The 20,305-nt window shown below is 39.3% G+C and overlaps 1 protein-coding gene across 2 annotated transcripts in view; it reads left to right on the top strand.

The window, feature by feature from the left end:
* PHEX (phosphate regulating endopeptidase X-linked) overlaps positions 1 to 20,305 on the top strand; it is a 1,520,886-nt gene that overhangs the window by 909,713 nt on the left and 590,868 nt on the right. For both annotated transcript variants that reach the window (XM_069639233.1, XM_069639232.1), the window contains exon 12: positions 19,771 to 19,872. In XM_069639233.1, the coding sequence (XP_069495334.1) occupies positions 19,771 to 19,872 (102 nt within the window). The remainder of the gene's footprint in view (positions 1 to 19,770; positions 19,873 to 20,305) is intronic.

Below are 20,305 nucleotides of genomic sequence, written 5' to 3'. Positions count from 1 at the left end.
GCACATACCCGGTTAAAGTTGTGTTCCATCATGGCGTTCACATCAATATAACAAGTCGAAAAAATATACAAAAAATATACAAAAAACATCCATTATAGATCATTGTTAAACCTCATTTCACAGTATAATATCATGATATACTTAACGCTTTTCTACCTGTTTGGTTTTTCGTCCCCAGAGTATATATTCACCTCTGTTGCCGGTATCCTTATCTAGCGCGTATCCTCTGAAACAGATATTTATATATATGTATAACTACTTCCTTGTCTGTGGTCCCCCTCCTTCAGTATTCCCACTTAACCTCCTCTTCCGTTGTGCTTACCTTTACTCTCCTGCTCTCCGTACGCGACAGCTATTCCAAAAGCAGCAATGGGGGCCTCAATGGCTCCTACATATGCAAATACTTTCATGCACAAATTCGAAAAGGAATATGTACTTGATCATGCAGTATGGAGAAATTATATAAAAATGTGGGTCAGATTTATAGATGATATCTTTGGAATATGGAATGGCCCAGAGGAATCTTTTAATGATTTTTTCACCTATCTCAACAACATTGATCAACGTATACAATTCACAAAAGAAACCTCAAGAACGCAAATTCACTTCTTAGATGTAGAAATACGTATTCACAACAATAATTTTTTGACCAGCATCTACAGAAAAGAAACAGATCGAAATAACTTACTTCATCGACTAAGTTTTCACCAACCGAGTCTAATTAGAAATTTGCCCTTCAGTCAAATGATGAGAGTAAAAAGGATTGTCAATGACCCAAGAACATGCGCGGCAGAAATTGAGAACATGGGGAGGAGGTTTGAAGCAAGAGGGTATAAACCAGCGGAGATAGAATTTGCTAGAAAACGAGTGATGGAACTTACAGTAAGTGGCACAAGGAGAGAGAAGAAGGAACCAAATATTGTATATGTGTCATGTTACTCAGTACAAAGCAACAAGGTAAAGAGTGTAATCAAGAAGAACTGGAGTACACTGACCAATGACATGCGAGTTGAACATTTGTTCAGGGAATTACCAACTTTTGCGTACAAGAGGAGTGCAAACTTGAGAGACAGATTGGTTAAAACAAGACCTGAAAAGAGAGCATTGGACACATTGAGAAAAGGAACTTATCCCTGCTTGCATTGCAGTAATTGTAATTTTATAACAAAAGGGGATACAGTTGATCACCCTCGTACAGGTGAAAAAATAAAACTTAAGGGATATGCGACATGTGACACCTCGAACATAATATACAGTATTAAATGCCCGTGTGGCATTTACTATGTTGGACAATCTAAGAGACCTGGCAAGTTGCGATGGAACGAACATAGATCGTGTATTCGGAATAACAATCCGAATTCGGCAGTAGCCAGACATTGGAACACAATGAAGCACAACATCAGCCAGATGAGGATTCAAGTCTTGGAGGACATTAGACAGAACAACGCACATGATTTGGGAAGAAAATTGAATCAACGAGAATCGTTTTGGATCGACCGGCTTGACTCCCTGAGACCAGGGGGCATTAATGAGGAGTTGAATTTTATGTGTTTTCTATGATGGAAAATATGTGTGTTACATAAGAAAGATTTGTTAAATGCAAAGAAAAATCATGATTGATAAAAATGCTGGAATTTATGTCCTGTGGAACTTTAGGCAGTTTAACACTACTTAATAATGGAGCCAATTGTGATAATGTGTCTAATGTTGGAGTTCACAGTATATCCCGCAGGGGTTAATTTCCCTGTGGGACGTAAGGCAGCTAACCGCTGCCTAACAGTGAACTCAGTGAAATAACAGATAAATATACGAGCTGATATATGTATAATGTTTCTGAAGAGTTGAAAAGACACATTCGCGCATGCGCGGAGGAGATTAGTGAAATACATTACGGCATTGCACGCAGCGGCGCGCATGCGCGGGAATGAGTAGTGTTGATAAATGTTAGTACGAGTGGCGAGAGCTGCTTTTGGAATAGCTGTCGCGTACGGAGAGCAGGAGAGTAAAGGTAAGCACAACGGAAGAGGAGGTTAAGTGGGAATACTGAAGGAGGGGGACCACAGACAAGGAAGTAGTTATACATATATATAAATATCTGTTTCAGAGGATACGCGCTAGATAAGGATACCGGCAACAGAGGTGAATATATACTCTGGGGACGAAAAACCAAACAGGTAGAAAAGCGTTAAGTATATCATGATATTATACTGTGAAATGAGGTTTAACAATGATCTATAATGGATGTTTTTTGTATATTTTTTGTATATTTTTTCGACTTGTTATATTGATGTGAACGCCATGATGGAACACAACTTTAACCGGGTATGTGCATGCATTTACTTTACGATTTCACGTTTGGGTGAATCATTGGGAATGGGTCATGGTGTTGTAAATATTATTGATTGATAACAAATAGTGTTGATAGCCCTGATGATGGACGGATGTCCGAAATGCATTGGCAATAATTTTGAAACACTGATTGGTTAGGAATAAATAAACAATTGAAATATTGGAAACATTATAACAGAAATGGTGGATTACTTAATGAAGAAATACAAATTACTAATGAGAATTAATTGAAACCCGTTGAGGGGAGTGAGAGTGAGCTCACCCAGGGTTGGAAGTAGTTCAGCCCTATTGTATGGATATTGTTTCAGAGCCTAGTGCCTAGGCTCAAGGGTGAGCCCCCGCAATTGACTTCAGAAAAGTGAATAAGTAGAAATAAAGCAGTGCCCACCCCATTTCTTAATTGTCTAAGTTGTTTAATCCCACCATAACGTTTCTGGTGTTTGCCCAACAGACCCCAATTCTCCAACAAGAAGAATGTAAACTATATTGCCATGGTAAGGGCTGATATGGATGAAACATTCATTCAGTTGTGTGTATCCTTGGGAAATGTCTCTTTTGGGCTCAAACATGTTATGCATAAAAATAACATAGGCCTTCTAAACAATTGCATTTTCCTGGAACACGGGTTTGACATTTTAGCTAATTTGTATATCCCAAATACATTGGCTACCTGACTCTGAAGTGAAGATAAACATCCTGTGATGGCTAATGGGTGGTGCTGTCCTGTATGGGATTTGGCTGAAAAGGCTCATTCTGATTTCCCAACTCAAATGTAAGGAATTTTTGTTCAAGCCTTTGAAACCCGCCAGCACTTTGCTGGTGTTCAATATATAGATATGCATACAGTGTTGGTCTGCTGGCTGTTAACTTTGTGACGCTATATGGTCATTTAGTGTGCATTTATTGTGCCTCGTAATACCAGTCCATGGCTCCATTCAGTAGCTGGAATCGAGATCAGAAGGTGTGCAATATTTGGTTATGTGCAGTGTGAAAGCGAACAAATGTGACAGTTGGTGAGAGAGGTGCACGAGAGAGGGAACTGGCTAAACAATGAGCATGCATTGCTGAAGAGCGACAGATAAGGGGAATGTTTAGGCTTCACTGAATGTAGCAGTAGTTCCCTCCTTCATGGAGGAAGAGAGTTCTATGAGATTGTAACTTGTACAGCCAATACAGGAAATAGTGCAAGGAATCTTGTTATGGGATAGGCATTTCGTTAGTGGATTTGCGTTTCCCTGTGAGATGTTATCTCTTTATGTTAGAGTTAAGATTGTGATTGCAGGGTGCCTTGTTTTAACCCTCTTATTAGTGAGGTGCATTGTTTTCAATTTAAGGAAATAATTAATGGTATGTTGTTTCAGGGCCAGAGAGGTAGAGTTGTGTGGATCTAAGATGATAATTGGTGTGGAAGCCTTCTTTCAAATGGTGTTAATCTTGAATTGGATTACGGGGGGAGTGAAATGTACAGAGAACTGGTGTGTTCCATCCTGGACTGAGTTATGGTTCTAATAGGAGATGATTCAATGCTAGAGGAGCAGGAAGGGATGAACTTGCTAGCTAGATTATTGTGCTATTTCCAGGATTTCATTAACTGGCTGTCCTGACTGTTTAAGGGGAGATTGCAGTCAAATGTAACTCCTAAATATCAAACGTATTTTATTTATTAAGAGAAATGAGGGATCCACACACTGCTGGATCTAGAATTTTAGTGGTGAACAGAGTTAAGGGCTGAGGAAGGATATCCTACTGTTTATCCTTTGACACTAATTTGGTTTGGTCATCCATCCTATGATGACTTTTAGGCAGTCAGGGAATGCCTCAACCAGTGACATGACTCTGCTTTGCACTCTTGCTCCTGGCAACTCAGAACAGAGCACTGCCTAATTGTCAGCTGGACAAGTTTGGAACACCCTGCTGAACCCAGCCTTCCACACACTCCACTGCTGGCATCTCCTCTGAAACATTTCAGTTTGTAGTTGCACCTACCAAGTTTTAAGACATCCTGTACATATCATTCTTCCGTGGTGTCTGTGCATTGAGACTAGGCATGTGGCAAAGCCATGCGAGCCAGCAAAAATGACACTAGCAAGATTGTTACCTACAGATCACCCTTATAATCACATATGATGATTGATGTTGCAGCCATTCTATCCTCAAATCCTAATTTCGAGGCTCTCCAAAATCACTGCAAATGGTTCATTGTTAGAAACATTTCAATGTTAGGGTAAATGTGAGTGAAAAATGAAATGAGCACCAAGCCCAGCATGCCTCAGTGATTCAAGCATACACTACTTTTATCACTGACATATGTTTCGACTATAAAGATCTGTGGTCATTCACATGCATCCAACATGTTATTTGATTTTCAGCAAATTAGGCTAAAAATGTTTCTTGTGTTGTTTGCTTCCTGTTTCTCAAAGGGATATATCAAAAGAGTATAACAGGAGCGCACCAGATTATCGATATTGAAAGCATAAACTCATGTCAGAAGATGATTGATATTTTTATTCTAGCTTTTGATAATATGCTCTGCTCTGTAAGACTCTGTAATATTCCTATCTCTACAATATATACTGGAAGTGATCATTAGAAATTAGCTTTGCACATTTCTAAAAAGAGAATTTACAATGTTAGTACAATTACATAATTTGATTTTTTCCTCTTTTTTAAAGTGCACCTGATAACAAAATCCTCAACCAGATAGAAAGGGACCGAGAAATAGAGTGAGAATATGTGTGAGAGAGAAAGAGACAAGTAATATGGAGAAAGAGAGAAAGACAGAGACATAGACAATGAGAGAAAGAGAGAGATTGAGAAAGAGCCAAGAAAAAGAGAGAGCCGAGAGAAATCAGGAGAGACAGACAGAATGACAGAGAGACACAAAGAGACCGAGAGAGACAGTGAGAGAGAGATGAGAATAAGAGAGAGGTTTAAGAGATTATAAGAGTGAGAGATAGAGAGATAGAAAGAGAGAGAGAGAGAGAGAGAGAGAGAGAGAGAGAGAGAGAGACTGCTAGATCAGAGTATGATAGGCTGGATTATTCTAGTCTTTTGTGTTACTGTTGTGCGGTGTATGGCATGCTGTAATTCCCTTTCATCTCGCACCAACCCTCATAACCTATTAACGTCTTCTGAGGTAATTATTTATATTGCGTTCATATATTTATTCACAATTTCTACTGCTAGCTGCCTTGAACATCATTATTAATACTGGTTTGCATTTATTTTCTTCTGTTTACCCTCTTCAATCCTTTTCATAATTGCCTTTCATTAAGCTATCACAAATAGCTGTTTAATTCGAGTTTTACCTGGGCTGGATCTGATTCCGCATTGATCGCTTCTTTTTAAATGTCTCAGAAAAGTATTTAATTGATTTATTTCCCCTTACAGAGGAAAATAGCCAACTTAAGATGGATCAGCTTTCATGAAAATAACTACTCTTTCTAATTGCAAGATAGAGAGGGCAAAACCAGCAATTATGAAGAGGGGAGCTTCTTTAAATAGAAGATGGATCTAAAAGTGTGCATTTGAATAACTACAATTCTGTTTGGGAAACATACAACGCACAGATCATATTCTGAGCTCTAAAGTGCACTTTACCATGTTCCATTAAAATAAAGTGGTACTCTAAAACTATCACCACTGTGTGCAAAAAGTGGTTGGTCATGAATTTCGATTAATGACATGATATTATATATCTGTTCACTTTCAAAAACAGCCTGACTTTTCAGCCTCAAGAAAACATTATAGGTTTATTGTATGAAAGAGTTTTAAAAAATAGACTTAGAGAACTTTTCCTCTATTTCAACACTTTTGGCTTTTAGATGTTTGCAAAAACACAACATGACATAGAAAAGGCACAATAGAATGCAACTCCTAGGCCAGTCACCATTATTTAGTCTACTGAATGACCTGCCCCAAAACCCTGAGGGTCAGCTGCATGTCTGAAGCCATTAGAAACAAAAGCCTTGCTTGTCTGAATATTTACTTGGACTGCAAACCACCTGATATCTGGTTTAGCTCCAAGTCACTCAGAGCATCTTCCACTCCTCAGTCCTCAGACTCATCCAGAGACTCGCTACGATACCAATATTTAGAGCCATCTCGGCAGAGAGGGAAGATACAAGTCAATTAAGGAAGGCACCTGAAAAGGGTTTGCCAGCTCCTTCTCGGCTGCTAATTGGCAACTCCACCTACAAAGACCACCTCAGTCTACTCCACTGCCTTGCACATTCACATTCGAGACAGCATATGCACGTACCAGGAAAACATAGAGAACTTCAGTATCCCACATTATCAAAGGTGGATGCCTGCTATCCTACATTGTTTGGTTGTGAGAGTAAATAAGGAGGCCTACCAAATGAGGTATCTCGATTTAGAGATGTGTGATCTGAATTGATCATCATCCATTGAGTGAAAACTACTCTTGCGCCTAACTTGAAAAATTCATTTTGACTGTCTACTTCACAGAATTACATTTTCATGCAATGCCTGCATGCCTCCTAGTATATATAGCGTCCATGTAGCTATGGTTAAGTTGGTGTTTCCATAGGAAGAGCATTTTTTGGGTGGCTTTAAACTTCGCTCCCTCTGGACGAATCCTCACCAAACTTTGCAAAAAAAGTATATGGCCCACTCTGAATTGTTTTGCAAAGTTTGGAGAGGTTTGGTCAGGGGGGGCAAAGTTATTGGGGGGGGTCCAAAAACTTGAGTTTTTTCCCATAGACATAACGGGAAAAAACTTTGCGCACGCCTACAGCCCAAACCGCTGGACGGATTTACACCAAATTTGCGGCAGGAGTGGGGGCTTGGTCCCGAAAGCGTGCTTTTGCAAATTTGGTGTAAATCCGTCCAGTAGTTTTTTTTAAAATGACCAAAATGTAAGGCAAACAAATTAGTGATATCTCCGTTCGCTTCGCGGACGGACTTCCCGGTTCACTCCGTGGACAGTGCCCTGATTGGCAGAGCGGCTTGCGCGATGTCCGCGGACATCCGATGTGTTCACTGATTGGACGGCGTGGGGCGTGGAGCGCGTCAGATTTTTGGTGGCGCCCGACATCTTGCATTCGCAGACGACCGCGGACAGCGAGGTGAAACCTGGTTTAAAAATTGTATTTAGTGGAGTGTGTTGGTGTGTAAGAGTGTTTGGGGAGGGTGGGGGAGTATGAGATAGGTGCAATGTTGTATTTTTTTATGTGCTAGACGCTTTTGTTGTGTTCGATTTGTCTGCGGACAACACGGCTGTTCTGAAAAGTTCGTAAATAAACAGAATGGATTTGGTGTCAAGCTGAAAGTGTTCTAAGAAGACGCGTGGGGTCCTGGAATGTTCGCAGGGGGTGTCTTGAAGACGTTGTCTGTATTGTTCGTTGTCAAGCTGAAAGTGTTCTAAGAACACTCGCGGTGTCCTGAAAGGTTTGTACATAAAGAAAATGGGGGTGTCCTGATGACGCTGTCCGTATCGTCCTCTGGCAAGTTGAATGTGTTCTAGGAACCTGCTTGTGTCCGCGGACATTAAAATGGTTGAAATGCTTGAATCTATGGGTGTGATATGCTGCGGTGGTTGTGGCCAGGGTATAGAATGTTGGCCAAGACTCTATGTCGTGGCCACAACCACCGCAGCATATCTCACTCATATGCCATGCACCCAAGAGTCTATGCCCTGGCCACAAGCACCGCAGCATATCACACTCATAGTGGCTTATAACTTTGGGTCGAAAACAAATTTATAAGGAACAATGTTATAAGCCAGTATGGGTGTGATATGCTGCAATGGTTGTATTTTTCATGTTATACTTATTATTTGGTTTAGTAACGGGAGTCCATGTTTTTCTTGTTCATTTCTGTGATAAAAGAAAATAGCATGTTAGTATTAGTATTTTATAAAGACTTATTACATTGTACAATCACAATTTTTTCTTTTTTTTGACCCTCATATTTAGTAGATGACAAACCAGAGTACTGTGCAATTTGCTCAGTTTCTGTGTTTGTTGTTAAAATCATTGGGTCTGTGGGAGAAAAAAAATCCATGTTGGATAAAAAAAAAAAAAAAACCCTTTTTCTGTTATGCTACAGTTTATTTGTTTGTTTGTTTTCAGTGTTTACTTGTTGTTTCTGGCAAATGCTTTATACATTGGATTGTTCCAGTTTTTGGGAGAAGTAAAATATTAGGTATTTGTTTGGATATTGTAAAATCTTGGAGCAGTAAGATACCAATAGGTGTATTCTAACTGTTTATTTTTTTTATATAATTTCGTGGTATTGCTTAATCTATTTGGATATTTCTAAATTTTGAGACAGTTAGATACCAATTGGCGTATTCTAACTGTCTATTTTTTGCTCTATTTTAGTGATATTAATTTATTTGATTAGTTGTTGTAGCATCTTTGGGCAGGTAGATAGCTTTTGGAATATTGTGACAGTTTATATTTTTTTACTACAAGTGTACTTAAGGTTTAAGTACAGTTTAGTTATCAAATTTTGGTTTTAAGAACATTAAATAAGCGTTTGTAAGATTTGCTGGTAATCTCTGCTTTAGAGTAACGGTACTATCATTACATTCAAACCATCCACATTTCTTTTTTATATATGAAGTGTAGTGCCCTGAGTTGGTTGTGGCTCCTGTGCGGTAGATTATACCTATTGTTGTGAAGGTTTTCCTACCAAGTGATATTTGACCATGTGTGAATCCAGTCAGCTTGCAGTTCTTTTTGGTACCATCTGCATTGTAACGTAGAAGCATTAGTATTACGTATTTACTATGTGTTTGTATTACTAACGTGGAGCGATTATCTGAATTGCAGGTCGAATATATTCTACAGTGGTTTGCATTTTGTACAAGTTGCTGAAATGGAACGGATTCACAATTAGGTATTGATATATACACAAAGCGCTCATTGGGGATTTGTTCTTGTGTCACATTGTTGCAGAGAGTGCATGTATGTTTCCACATGTATGAAATCTGGAAGATTTAATTTATAGGTATGTTTTTGTTTTCCAGTACTAATAGTAAGTACATTAGAAATTCTTGTGATCTTCCTGTGAGTTTATAGTGAATTTCACCATTCCAGCACAGTAGTCCAATTGTTGTCTTATTCCATAAACACTATACGTGTTGTCAGCATTGTTTGCTGCATTTCTGTGAAGTACTAACATTTTTGTAAACACAATGGGTCTGTACTGTGTAAGTAAATGTTCTCAACAATTGGTGGTAATTGAAATAGAATATTCATTGCCACATTTGCATAGCAACTTACACCATCTATATTTGAGAGTTTAAATGGACCAGGTAGTTCCGTATCTGACTGCTTTTTTTGGAGTTTGTCTTCCTTCTTTGAAGAAGGACCTGGTTTACTTTCCCTAATTGATTCTTTTTTGCTTGTGGCACTTGATGAAGTATTACTTTCTTTTACTCACTTTGGATGATTGCAGTGACATCCTGTTGCTTTTCTGTTTGATTTATTTTTCTTTTATAATGGTTTACTTATTGTGGAACAGAATATGTGTTTAGAGGCGGAGTGTATAGTGAACGAAGTCTATTTTATTCTAAAATGCAAGGAATATCAGCGTTTATTTTGCTTGCATCAAAGTTGATTAGAAATAGACCGTCAAGTGTGCGTAAGCGTGATAGTGCTACGTAGCTCATGCCTTCTTTAAAGACTGTGTTACCAATGTCTATCATTGCTTTGTCTAGGGTAAGACCTTGTGATTTATGAATGGTGACTGCGTATGCAAGAGTTAGAGAAAATTGTTCTCTGCGAACATACATGTCTTTGAAGAGAAGGAATCGAGCTGTTGAGCGTCCTATTCTTTTAACTTCTGAAAGTTTGTCAAAGAGAATATTGACAAACTGAATTTTGTTGTCACGTGGGTATGTTTGAAAGCCAACAACGGTACCCAGTGCTCCATTAACTAGTCCTTGGTCCACGTCAAGGTTACGTTTCAGCATTACTCTGCAGTTTAAGGATAATTTCAATATCTTTTCCAAGCCTGCTGTGTTTGAGATTGATTTTTCTAAACTATTTAGTCTTGCTGTGGCTTGGTAACATATGGGTGTGTCATTCCATGTACATCTAGTTTGTCTGTGGCGCTAATTTCCATTATTGGTTGCATTTCTTTACTTAACATGATTTCATTGAATTTGAAACAGCTTGCAAGAGTTGGCATTAAGGCCATACAATTGACATTGTTGTGGGCTAATTGTTCCATAACATCTGTAGCACATGCATTATCACCATAGAGTGCATGAATGTGCTGGGTTTTCAATATTGCTTCTGCTTCTTTAGAAAGTATAGCAACTCTGATACTTTTTAAGATATTGGCATAAGTGAGATCTGCAGATTGGCGCATGTTTTCTGTTAATTCTCTGTATTGGAAATGTTGCCAGAGGTTGACATTTCCAATGCTGCCAACAGTTTTACGGCAGAGTTTGTGTCCTAATGTTTTAAAAATAGGCTCACCTTTTACTGGTGTCAATTGAAGAAAATCTCCAAAAACAACAATGTGTTTTCCTGCAAAGAGCTCTTCATAGTTTGTTTTGAGTACTTCCTGTAATCTGAGGTGAATCAAAGCCAACATTAGGTTGGACACCATGCTCACTTCATCTATTAGTAGCATTTTCATTTGTTTCAATACTCTGCGTAGTTCCAATGCAGATTCTGCAGAAAGTTTGTAATAATCCAATTTGTTTTGGTGTTCTACTGGCAGGAGTAGTAATCGGTGTAAAGGTACACCACCTATGTTGTAGGCAGCTAAACCTGTGGGGGCAGTGACAACAGCTGACAGTTTGTTGTTTGTCAATTGTTGAAGGAACTTACTGATCATTTTGATTAGGAATGTTTTGCCAGACCAGCTTCACCACTGAAATACAATAGTAAAGGTTTGTAATTTTGACAGGTGCACTCTTTGTTTTCATGTTGTACACCATGTGAAATTTATTTTGTTACTTCTTGAAAAATGCTATGTTGCTCATTGTTTAGCTTTGATTGTAGTATAGTTAAGTCTTCTTTATCTTCATACTGACACATGGCGTTTTCTACTTCTATCATAGCTAATTCTGCCTCATTTGTTATTAGTGGGTCTCCCAGTGGTTCTTGGCTTCCTGTGACAGAAGGTTGACTACTGTCAGGAGTGTCCTTATCTAGTTGGGCCTGGAGTTCTTCTTCGTGTTGCTGTTCATTGTGCAACATTGTTTTGTACTGTGCAAAGTTTACATCAGTCATACTGCTTTCATTTGATTTGAAATCGTCTTCATATGAGTCATAGTTATCTAGTATTTCTTCTTCTTTTCTCCATGGTTTAAAGAGCTGTAGCAGGGACATGTAATATACTACTTTATGTTGAGGAGTCTTTAATGACAATTTGATATGATTAAAAAAATATGGTTTGGTGAGTTTTACTAAGCTGCCTTCACAGTTTGTCACTTTGTATTTACGGTTTTGTTTATCAGGTTTTATATTATTTTTGTTGTGTAGTTTTGGGCTATGTGGTATAGACTCATGGTTTCCAAAGTGGTACTCCTGTTTGAGTAGTATGTGTCCAATAAATTGTTTTTTAAAATGTCTTGGCTGTTGGGATCATGTTTGGCTATTGTTTCTATATCTTCGTATGATTTTAGAACTCTTTTTCTAGATTTAGCTGGACCAAGACTTAGCCATACTATATTTGCAGATTTACCATACAATGCAGTACCAGTTAATCGATCAGCTGCTTCATAGGATTCACATTCTCTATGGGACAGCATTTTTATGCCCAAGCTGTATAATTTCTGAGACACTGTTTTATCTGATGACAGGTCATTCCAGGGGTCTTGGAACTCTGTCTTTTCTGATTTGGTTAAGTATGCTGTGACATATTGTGCAACTGCAATAGAATAGTCTGTAATGTACTGCACGTCTATGTTTGCATTCCATAAGTGGGCAATGATTGCATTGTAATCATTGATATATTTTTCTTCTTCTTTTCTTTTTATGCAATATGTATTTTTAGATGACTTACCTTTAACACTATGTCTAACTGAAGACATGAGGTTGTTCACTTGACCTGTATTTGTAACTGGTCTAGGGAAACCAAATCGGCATTTGGTGTTGTATTTCTCTTTGTTTTTGTATTTGCAATGACAATATTTGCCACATTTGTGTCTTTGGAATTGTAAAATTTTTGCATGAAGATCACTATTTGCGGATTCTGATGGAATTTCACAAGTGACATATTTTTCAATAAACTGTAAAACAGTGACATCACTGTCTTGACCAAATTTAGGAGCATCATTAATCCATAAAAGCATGTTGATATGTGGTGCTCCTCTGGCTTGGTATTCTTTTCTCCAAAAGAAATGTTGCACTTCTCCAAGGGGAGGAACAGTTTTGTTACAAATAAAATGTAGCATAGCAATGAAGCGATGGTGAAAATATCTTGAAACAATTACAGGATCCTGTGAACAAAGTTCTCCAGGTGTTAGTATATCTTTGTTTGTTTTGTTTTCATTTGATATGCATAGGAAAGCATGTAAATCTTCCCATGCATATTCTGCACAATTTAATGTAACAAATCAAGTGGTTGGGCCAAGGTTTCTGATCATACAACGTACATCTCCATGACGTCGAAACCAGTACTCTTTAGTACCATGCATATTTGCTAATAGATTTGTAAGATTTGCTTGTACATTTTTGAACTTTTTCTAATAATTGTGCAGCTGTCATATTTTGAAAGTGTGATCCTGATTTTAATATGTGTGCAACTCCGTAACATAAAGTTGCTAGTTCACTTTAAAATAGTAGGTGGAATATGTATTCCACATTTTGTCGAAATCTGGGATCTTCAGATTACATTCGTAATGAGCGATATTCTGATGCTGATATTTGAATAGGTCTATCATCGTATCTTCCTCCTTTGCCAGTAGGAAAGAGTAGAGGAAAAGCATGTGCTTCTATACTTTTTTCCCATATGCTGATTGGTGATCCTTTTGTTTGACGCATTTGGTACATTTCCAGTGCATCTTCTCTGGTGTCATTAGAGTGCAATGGATTAATTGTATAATGGTCTAAAGTGTTTGATATTGTTGCAGGATCTAGGAGCTCAAATTGACCAGCTTCTTGTGTCTCTTGAATTATTTCAGTTGTATCGTTCAAGTTTTCTTCAATATTAATTTCTGTGTAATATTCAGTATTCTCTTTAAGATATTGCAGGGCTTCTCTAACTTTATGTAAATCTACCAGTTGTTGCCAACATTTTTTGTCTTTTGTAGGTACTCCATTTACCAAGATAATTAAAGATTGCTGCATTGGACGTTGCACTCCTAGAGTGTGCACATTTTCTTTTAGATCTAATGGTAAATACACTACTTTTGCACGAATACCTTTTACTAATTCAGAGGGAGGTAATTTTGCAGTTTTTGGTTGAAGGCATATTATTGCTTGAAATTGGTGCACTGTTTGAATTATGATGCTCTCATATAAATTAAGTTGTTGAAGGGGTTTTGGTAGTGGATATAATTCCAAGTTATTTATGATAGCACGTGAAGGAGTTTGGTTGTTGTCAAGTTTTGTAGTGCAGTAACTGCAAAGTATTATGCGGTCAGTTATTTCGTATTTGTTTTCTGCTATTAGGGAGAGAGCTAATTCAAACCATTTAGAATCTTCATTGTCTTCTATTTTGTATGATAGGTCTACAGTTTTTGTGTTACTTTTATAAAAAGTTCTGCGGCAACATACACACACGTGGTTTGGTACTTCAGCTGAAGTAATTTCAAATTTTAGTATTTCTTTTTTGTATGTGTGTAGTGGAAAGTTGGCATGTGCAGATTTGTTTCGAAGTTGGTTTACAGCTTATTCATCTTGTAAGTGGGTTTCACTTCCAAAATATTTTGTCTGGATATAGTCGATTTCTTCTAGTAGGTCTTTTGCTGTATCATGTAGAAGAATGTCATTTAAATTGGCAAGTCCTAAAGCAGGACTTTTAGCATAGTACAGTTTATAAACTAGATTTCTTATACTTGCATGATGTGTTGATAACCTTTTGATATCATGGAAGGGTGTTTTGCAAGTAGGTCCTGTAATGCAGGCCAATGAATGTCCTTGTAGTCCTGTGTACTTGCGTACTGGACAAGCATCCATATTTTGCAGTAGTTTAATTTTGATTTTGTCTTTGCTTTTCACATATTGATTGAGGAATTGGCGTAAAGACTTGAACATTTTTTTGGGAATGTTACACATTGACGTGTATGGCCATTTGTACACTAGATGTTCTGATTCAATTAAATGGAGGGGTAAATCGACATTTTTAGGGCATATTTTTGTAAGGAGTACTTCTTGTTCCATTATGGTATTATTAACTTTTTCTGGCAATTGTATTTGTTTGCTTTTGTCTGTAGGCTTCTTCATTAAAGTATGGTTCTGTGCTTGTAGTGTGACTCCATTCACCTCCACAGATATTTAAGAAGTTATTTCTGTTGACATTTCGTTTATTGAGAAGTCTTTTTTGTAATTTAGTTATTAGTTTTGTTAGTGGTTTCATTCTGTTTAACACTAAAATAAATAACTTTCTTTTGAGAAGAAGTGCACTGTCTATAAACGCTTCTAAGATTACTTTCCTACGATAGGTTTGAAGTGCTGAACCTGGTTTGTCTCCTCTTTTTATAAGATTTTGAAGGACTTTGTGACGGAATATTTTGGCTAAAATACTTTTCTTGGTATGCTTACTTTGTACTATATCAAGATTTATAGAAGAAGTTTTATTTGTAGTGATAGTTGATTTTCTGTTAATTGTTTTTTGGGTTGTTTTACTTTTTGATAGAGGAGGCAAAGTTTTTGTACTAGAAACTTCTTCTGTTTCACTACATGACTGTATTAGCTGTTGTGTTTCAACTTTTTTTTACAAATTCTGCTATAGATGGATGTTTATGTTGGAGACTTTTCTTTTCATTTGCTCTACTTCTGCGTTCCTTTCGACGGAGTTGCTTTTTGGTAGGCATGCTTTAGGGTCTGTTGAAAAAAATACAGAAGGTATGGGTTGGGGTGTTCTGCAATGCATGTGTGTTGTGTGCATGAGTGTTTGAGTGAGATGATAAAGATGTAGGTAATGGTGTGTGATTGTGTATTGGGAAGTACAACTACTAGGGATGGGTATTCTTGAATTAATGTGTTACTAAACTGGGGTTCAGATGACAGAAAAAAAGTAAGCCAGTGGTGTGGAGAAGTATAATTAGTATATCTAAAGCTATACAATTAAAACAGTTGTTTCTTCTACAACATCTAAATTCTAGCGGCTGAGTTGGGTAATTTGTGTGGCGAAAAATAGGAATTTGTGGGCCATTCTGCCAGTAAATCACTGTTTAAGACGGGAGGATTTTTGGTCAGAATGGTGCAGAATCTCTATTTTTAGGCACAGAAGTAGCATGAATTAACCTTAGAGTGTGTTTGAATAACAATTCAAATATTATGGTAACAATCTACTTACTTTTTTTCTAAAATGAGCAGTTTGCTTCTTAGTTGTTCTTTGTAATTCAAATTCGGCTGCTTATTTTCAGGAGAATGGTCTTCACTGCAATTGTAAAAGAAAGAAATTAGTAATTTGGTTTGTATATAGCACTGTTTTTAATTTAGACATAGATTTTTTAAATTGAAATGCTCAGCGCCTTCCTCAAAACCATTAAAACTATCTTATGACTAACTGTAGGAAAGAAAATATATTTACGAACAATTCAGGACACCACGAGTGTTCTTAGAACAGTTTCAACTTGCTAGCGAACACTATGAACAGGCATAGTGTTCTTAAGGACACCTCCATTTTCTTAAGGACATTTGTGATGTCATCTTTGATGTCCTGGGTGTTAGTCTTACAGTGCACGGTGGTGGCGCGAGTTATGGTTGCTTAGCTTACCATAACTGGCGAATTTCAGGGGTTTTTCGGTTTTACTTGGAATCAAAAGGTCCCTTTAACAAAGTTTTTTTACTGAATCTGATAGGTTTTTAGTAGCGCAATTTAACCATAACGTCCCTTTAAAAAAGTTTTTTTACTGAATATATATATATATATATATATATATATTTATATATATATATATATTTTGTGTGCTGCGGGGGTGTCTCCTGCAACACCCCACTCACTATACCACACAGTCTTTTTTTTATACTTACCTACAATGCTGCCACCAAAGGTTCAAGCTTTTGGTGTTCGAACCTTTGGTGGTAGCATTTTTCTGACTTTTTGTACGGTTTTAGGAAAGATTTCGTAATTGTTTTTAATTTTCCTTCCATGTGGCAACCCCTAAACTTTTTGCTGTTGTTTTTCACCTTGTTCTCGACTTTGCCAGAGAAGTGCAGCCTTCTGCCGCACTCCTCTGGGCTTTCGCTCCTTTCTTACGGGGAAACTGACATGCCCTTAAGACAGTCAGTACCGGGAAACGCTGTGTCCCGTAGTTTCTTTTATCATGTTGCGGCTTTCGTGCAACATGACACAAGAGGGCACTGTAAGCTAAGTTACAGCTCTCTTGGGTCTCTAGCCTTCTACAGGCCCTAGATACTCGTTTAGAATTGTATCTGATCGGTGCAAGTGATTCAGGGAAGGGAATGGTGGCAGCGATCGTTTCTTGTGTTTTGAGCTCCTTTTGGCGTTCTAAGCGCGTTTTTCGCGCTTAACCCAAAATGGTGGCCTGGCTCCCAAAATGGCCAGACCACGAGGCTCCTTTGTCCTGTCCGCTGACCGTCTTGCTCCCTTCACCTTCCCCAGGTCGAGCCGACCCGGGGCCTTCCTTATTTGGGCATGTACTTTCCCGCGAAACACAGATGCTTTCGCGGGCTTCTACATTTCTTGTGTGTACCTCCAGGATGTGGGCTGGGATGTCTGATCCCAGTACACATCCTGGGTGCCAGAGAGTCTAGGGTGGTGTGAATGCCTGGGACCACCATGGTCCGTGATTGGTCCACGAATGGTGTGAGTGTTGATGAGCGGATCTCCCATTGGGTCCCCTCCATTTTGGCGTGAAGGGAACCGTGGATAAGAGGGGGCTGGAAACACCACTACCATGTCGATCTCCTGAGGAGCCAAGTATCCTGCAACCAAGAGGCTGGACCGAGGAATCGCTGGTGACCCGCTGAAGGACTGCTCCTCTGCACTGCTGTCGTCTTGTGAAACCCTTTTTACCTTTGATCGAACCAGAAGGCCTGTTCTGGTACTTCGACCCTTGGAATAGCGGGAACAGCTATTCTCGGCATCTTCACCATCTCCTGCCATTAAGCCTTCGGAAGCGTCTCTGGGCCATCCAGCTGACTGACCAGCTTACACGGGAGTCTTGCTCTGTAACCGCCGCCAGGTTGTGTAGTATTTCGAGTCCTTGTCACTCTCACACGCTTCGTACACTTGGCGTTCCCAGGTCTGAAGTGAGTGGTGTACATTTGGCTCAGATACACACAGCCGCTCCGTTGACCTGCTGTGGTAACAAACTGTGTGGGTTTCTTCGATTGGGACGTCTTTTTACTCAACATGACGACAAGACGTTCCCTGCTCTTCTGAACCTGCCAGCTACTGAAACTGACGCTGAGAAGCCTGGGTCTGCTTGCATCGGGGACCGGTGAGTAGCATAGCTAGGAACTGGTCGCCCTCTTGCAGGAGCCCATAGCTTTTCCCCGCTGTGTCAAAACAGCATCCTTTTTCCGTACTCGCGCTCTGCTTCTGCCCACAGTGGAGGCTGCGCTTGAGTCGCGGAACTTGTTCTTCTTCATTTGTGCACTAAACTGAACTGCCTGATTTCCTTCGAAGAGACTCCCCTTTTGCCCGTTGGCACCAGCGCGTGCAGGTACTTTTGAGCACAAGGCTCCACTCTTCTCAGGGCTCGGACTTCCTTTTAGTTAGGTGCCTCTGAAGGCGGACTGGGTCTAAGCATTATCTCGCACTGCCTGTTTTCCTTCCCTTTTAGGTGGACTACACATTTCGTGCATATAACGCTTGAGACTTGTTGTATTTGTATATATATTGTATTGGTATGGTATGTGTTGGTTTACTATTGTTATATTGTGACTTTCTCGCTACGGTCATTGTTTTATAGGCCTTGGAATAAATGTGTACATATTTTTAATATAACACCTGTTTGGAGTAGTTTGTAAGTGTCCTTGCTTTGTGTGCTCATTGCGGGCTTTCAGTCACCCTCACCCCTCTTGAGACCTAGTCTTGACCGCCGCGATCGCTACCTTGATTGGTCTGGCTCGTCCAGAGGTTACCCTGTTCCAAGTAATTAGGTTGGCCTTCTGCACTTCTCCGCCACCAGGACAGAGTTCAGAAATCCGTCTTAACATATGGTCAGACCTTTTTTTTTGGTCCGATTGTACAATTCCAGTCTGCACCTTCCATGGAGTCCAGCTCTAGTTTCGTGTGTGCGAGGTTTCTTTCCCCAAACAGCCATTTGTGTGCCATTATTAAGTGCGCTGCCCAATAATACTTTTAATTTCAGACCACACGTCCTTTACAGTTCCCAATAAGGGAGCTCGGAATTGGGCGGTAAGGGATTACTAGAACCGGTCTCCTTACCGGTGCCTGGTATCCCTTACCGCCCAACTCAGAATGACCCCCATTGACTTAATGGTAAAGGCAGTTATATTTCCTTTTTCAGCGGATTAGAGAGGTTATTCAGATATTGAGGAGCTGTAGATAGAATGCATCATATGGGGTCATATGTTACTATGATGCTAATTAGCACATGAATAGGCGGGATTAGCTGTTAATGGTCAGGTTACTCCACAAATGCAAGAATTAATGCTGCTAGCCATCTGGCATGTTGGGCAGAATTTTAGTAGACAGTGTGCAATTTATTTATTTTAAAGTTCCCTCAGGTGAGGGTGCACGTACAGCAATGCTCCCCTTCATCAAAGCGTGAGTTGACCTATTCTAAAATGGCCGCCATTCACATGTGACAGGAGCTTGTGAGTGCATATCTTGTCACTGTGCGTAGCCCTTAGCATGAGGGGGAAGGAAGCAGTAATACAGTGTGCAGGTAAGGCAAGTGTGGGCAAAGGGAGAGGGTGTGAGGTGGGCTGGTGAGGATGAGAGGGGGATCGCGAGTGGGAGGGGCATCCTGAAGGCAAGTCAGGAACCATGGGAGACAATGGTAATGCCACACCTGACTGCAGCCAGCAGCTCCTTCTAAATGCAGGGTTCACTGCCCATTCACGCCTGCGGTTGGTGGGAGCTGATTGGCATGATCGCTGCATGCTAAAAGTAGATCAAATGTGCTCAAGATTGACCTTATACAAACATCTGGGTGGTTTTATAATGACATCTCTTATTTATCACCAGCTTCTGCCACTTGTTTCATTCCATATTTAGTTGATTTTAAACATGACTGCCTCACTCAGTTGATATTTAACATGGCTCCCTCTCCCTGCTCTGTGGCTGACTAGCGTATTTCATGCTTTTTTCTCTGTTGTTTTTTAGATGCAGGAGCTGACGGAGGGTGTCCGGTGGGCCTTCATCAACATGCTGGAGGACGACAATGATTGGATGGATGAAAAAACAAAAAGTAAAGCCAGGGAAAAGGTAAAGGCAGATATAAAAACAAAAAAAAATCACGAAGTGATGTGTATTTTAATTAATGCTTAGTTTTGTTGAGTGCCTTCTAGGGGTAGGTACCAAATATGTTATTTTAGTTATGTTATGGTTATTTTATTTTTTATTTTTGGCACATCTCTGAGAATTCAGTCACGATAGTGTCTGTGAGAGAGAAGCTGCTTGGTTCAGCGTTGGTAAACCATTTCGTGGCTAAGAATATTAATGATCAATGCATTCATTATATTTTGACATCAACACAGTACAGTACAATTACTTGGGGTTGTTGTAAAAACAATGCCTAACTGCATGCTAGATCCACGTCAGTAAAGAACACTTGCACTCATCGTGGCCGTTGTGACAAAGATTAACTTGAGCTCTCTTGAAAGGTGGTAAGTGTGTTCTTAAAACACTTACGCCATTC

The sequence above is a fragment of the Ambystoma mexicanum genome, chromosome 7q (assembly GCF_040938575.1).
Source record: "Ambystoma mexicanum isolate Mex_15411 chromosome 7q, UKY_AmexF1_1, whole genome shotgun sequence".
Classification (NCBI taxonomy): Eukaryota; Metazoa; Chordata; class Amphibia; order Caudata; family Ambystomatidae; genus Ambystoma; species Ambystoma mexicanum.
This window is presented reverse-complemented; position numbering and strand designations above follow the sequence as displayed.